General features: G+C 40.4%; 1 protein-coding gene across 1 annotated transcript in view; it reads right to left on the reverse strand.

Moving 5' to 3' along the window:
* Positions 1–1111, reverse strand: part of LOC119586097 — a gene marked incomplete at its 5' end in the record, with an annotated part of 4753 nt that overhangs the window by 1071 nt on the left and 2571 nt on the right. The window contains 1 exon segment of the mRNA XM_037934789.1: positions 1–1030. Coding sequence (XP_037790717.1) covers positions 841–1030 — 190 coding nt within the window.

The raw sequence follows: 1111 nt of genomic DNA on the forward strand, positions 1-1111 counted from the left end.
TTGTGATACAGTTCCCATTGCAAATCCCTAAACTAGCAATATATTAGGCAACTATAGTATAGCAGCATCATGTACTGTGGAATGTATGTGGACAAAATATAAGCTGTCCCCTCATAACTTAGAAGAAATTTCAGCCATCAAAGTTATTATTGGACAGCCAAAGTATTCAAAGGTATTTTGTACTAGATTAAACCATTAATTACTTATGGTGGAATGTTTGCTGTGGAATATTCAAAGTTATGACTGAGAGAGATGGAGAATATCTTTGTGTTCATGTACTGCAACTTGGGTCTCGGTGTAAATGACAGAGATGCCACATCAGTTAAACGACAACCTTTTTAAAGTGAAAGTGCTAAATCTTTTTTACTTCATCTTGGTTTGAGGGTCTAAGTAAAGAGTTCACAAGAGAACTTTTTCAGGAGTAAAGGATCTTGGATAAACAAGAATATTGTTCTAGAATAATGACTAGGAAAACGACTAGCAGTATATATCATGGAAGATTCATAGAGTCTAGCAAAAAATTGGCAACAGGATATGGAATGAAATAGACTGAAGTAATCAGTAATCTAAACCTTATTGTAGCACACTAAATTTTCTTTGTCCCTCTGACACACTCACCAACCCTTGCGCAACTTCAAAGGTTTTTATCACTGACTACACCCTACAACCGAACCAACAAATTCTACAGGACCTCGAATGATCATGCTTCTGAGGAGGAGTTTGGGGGCATTGTAAAAGGTTGACTAGGAAACAAACTGGAAGCTTTTTTTTCTTCTCTCAGAGATGGTAGAAGGTCACGGGTATCTTTCCAACAACAGTAGGCGTTCCTCCACGTGGCAACTATAGGGTCTCGTGACTCACGGGATGGAGGAGGACCATGTGTTCAGCACCTTTGATGGGCAATCTGAAGATGCTGTGGTGGTGGATCATGTGGGGCACCGTGGGGAACTGCTTCGTGCCACGGCCGAGCATGTACCCGCCCGTCTTGCAGTCAAACTGAATCCTCAGGTGCATAAAGCCACGAGCAGACCTGAAGTGGAAAATGGGAAATGAGAGAACTGAAACAAAAACAAAAAGGAAAGACAGCATAAGGGAAAAAAAAGAAAATTCC

This window comes from Penaeus monodon, chromosome 21 (genome assembly GCF_015228065.2).
Source record: "Penaeus monodon isolate SGIC_2016 chromosome 21, NSTDA_Pmon_1, whole genome shotgun sequence".
In the NCBI taxonomy this organism is placed as follows: Eukaryota; Metazoa; Arthropoda; class Malacostraca; order Decapoda; family Penaeidae; genus Penaeus; species Penaeus monodon.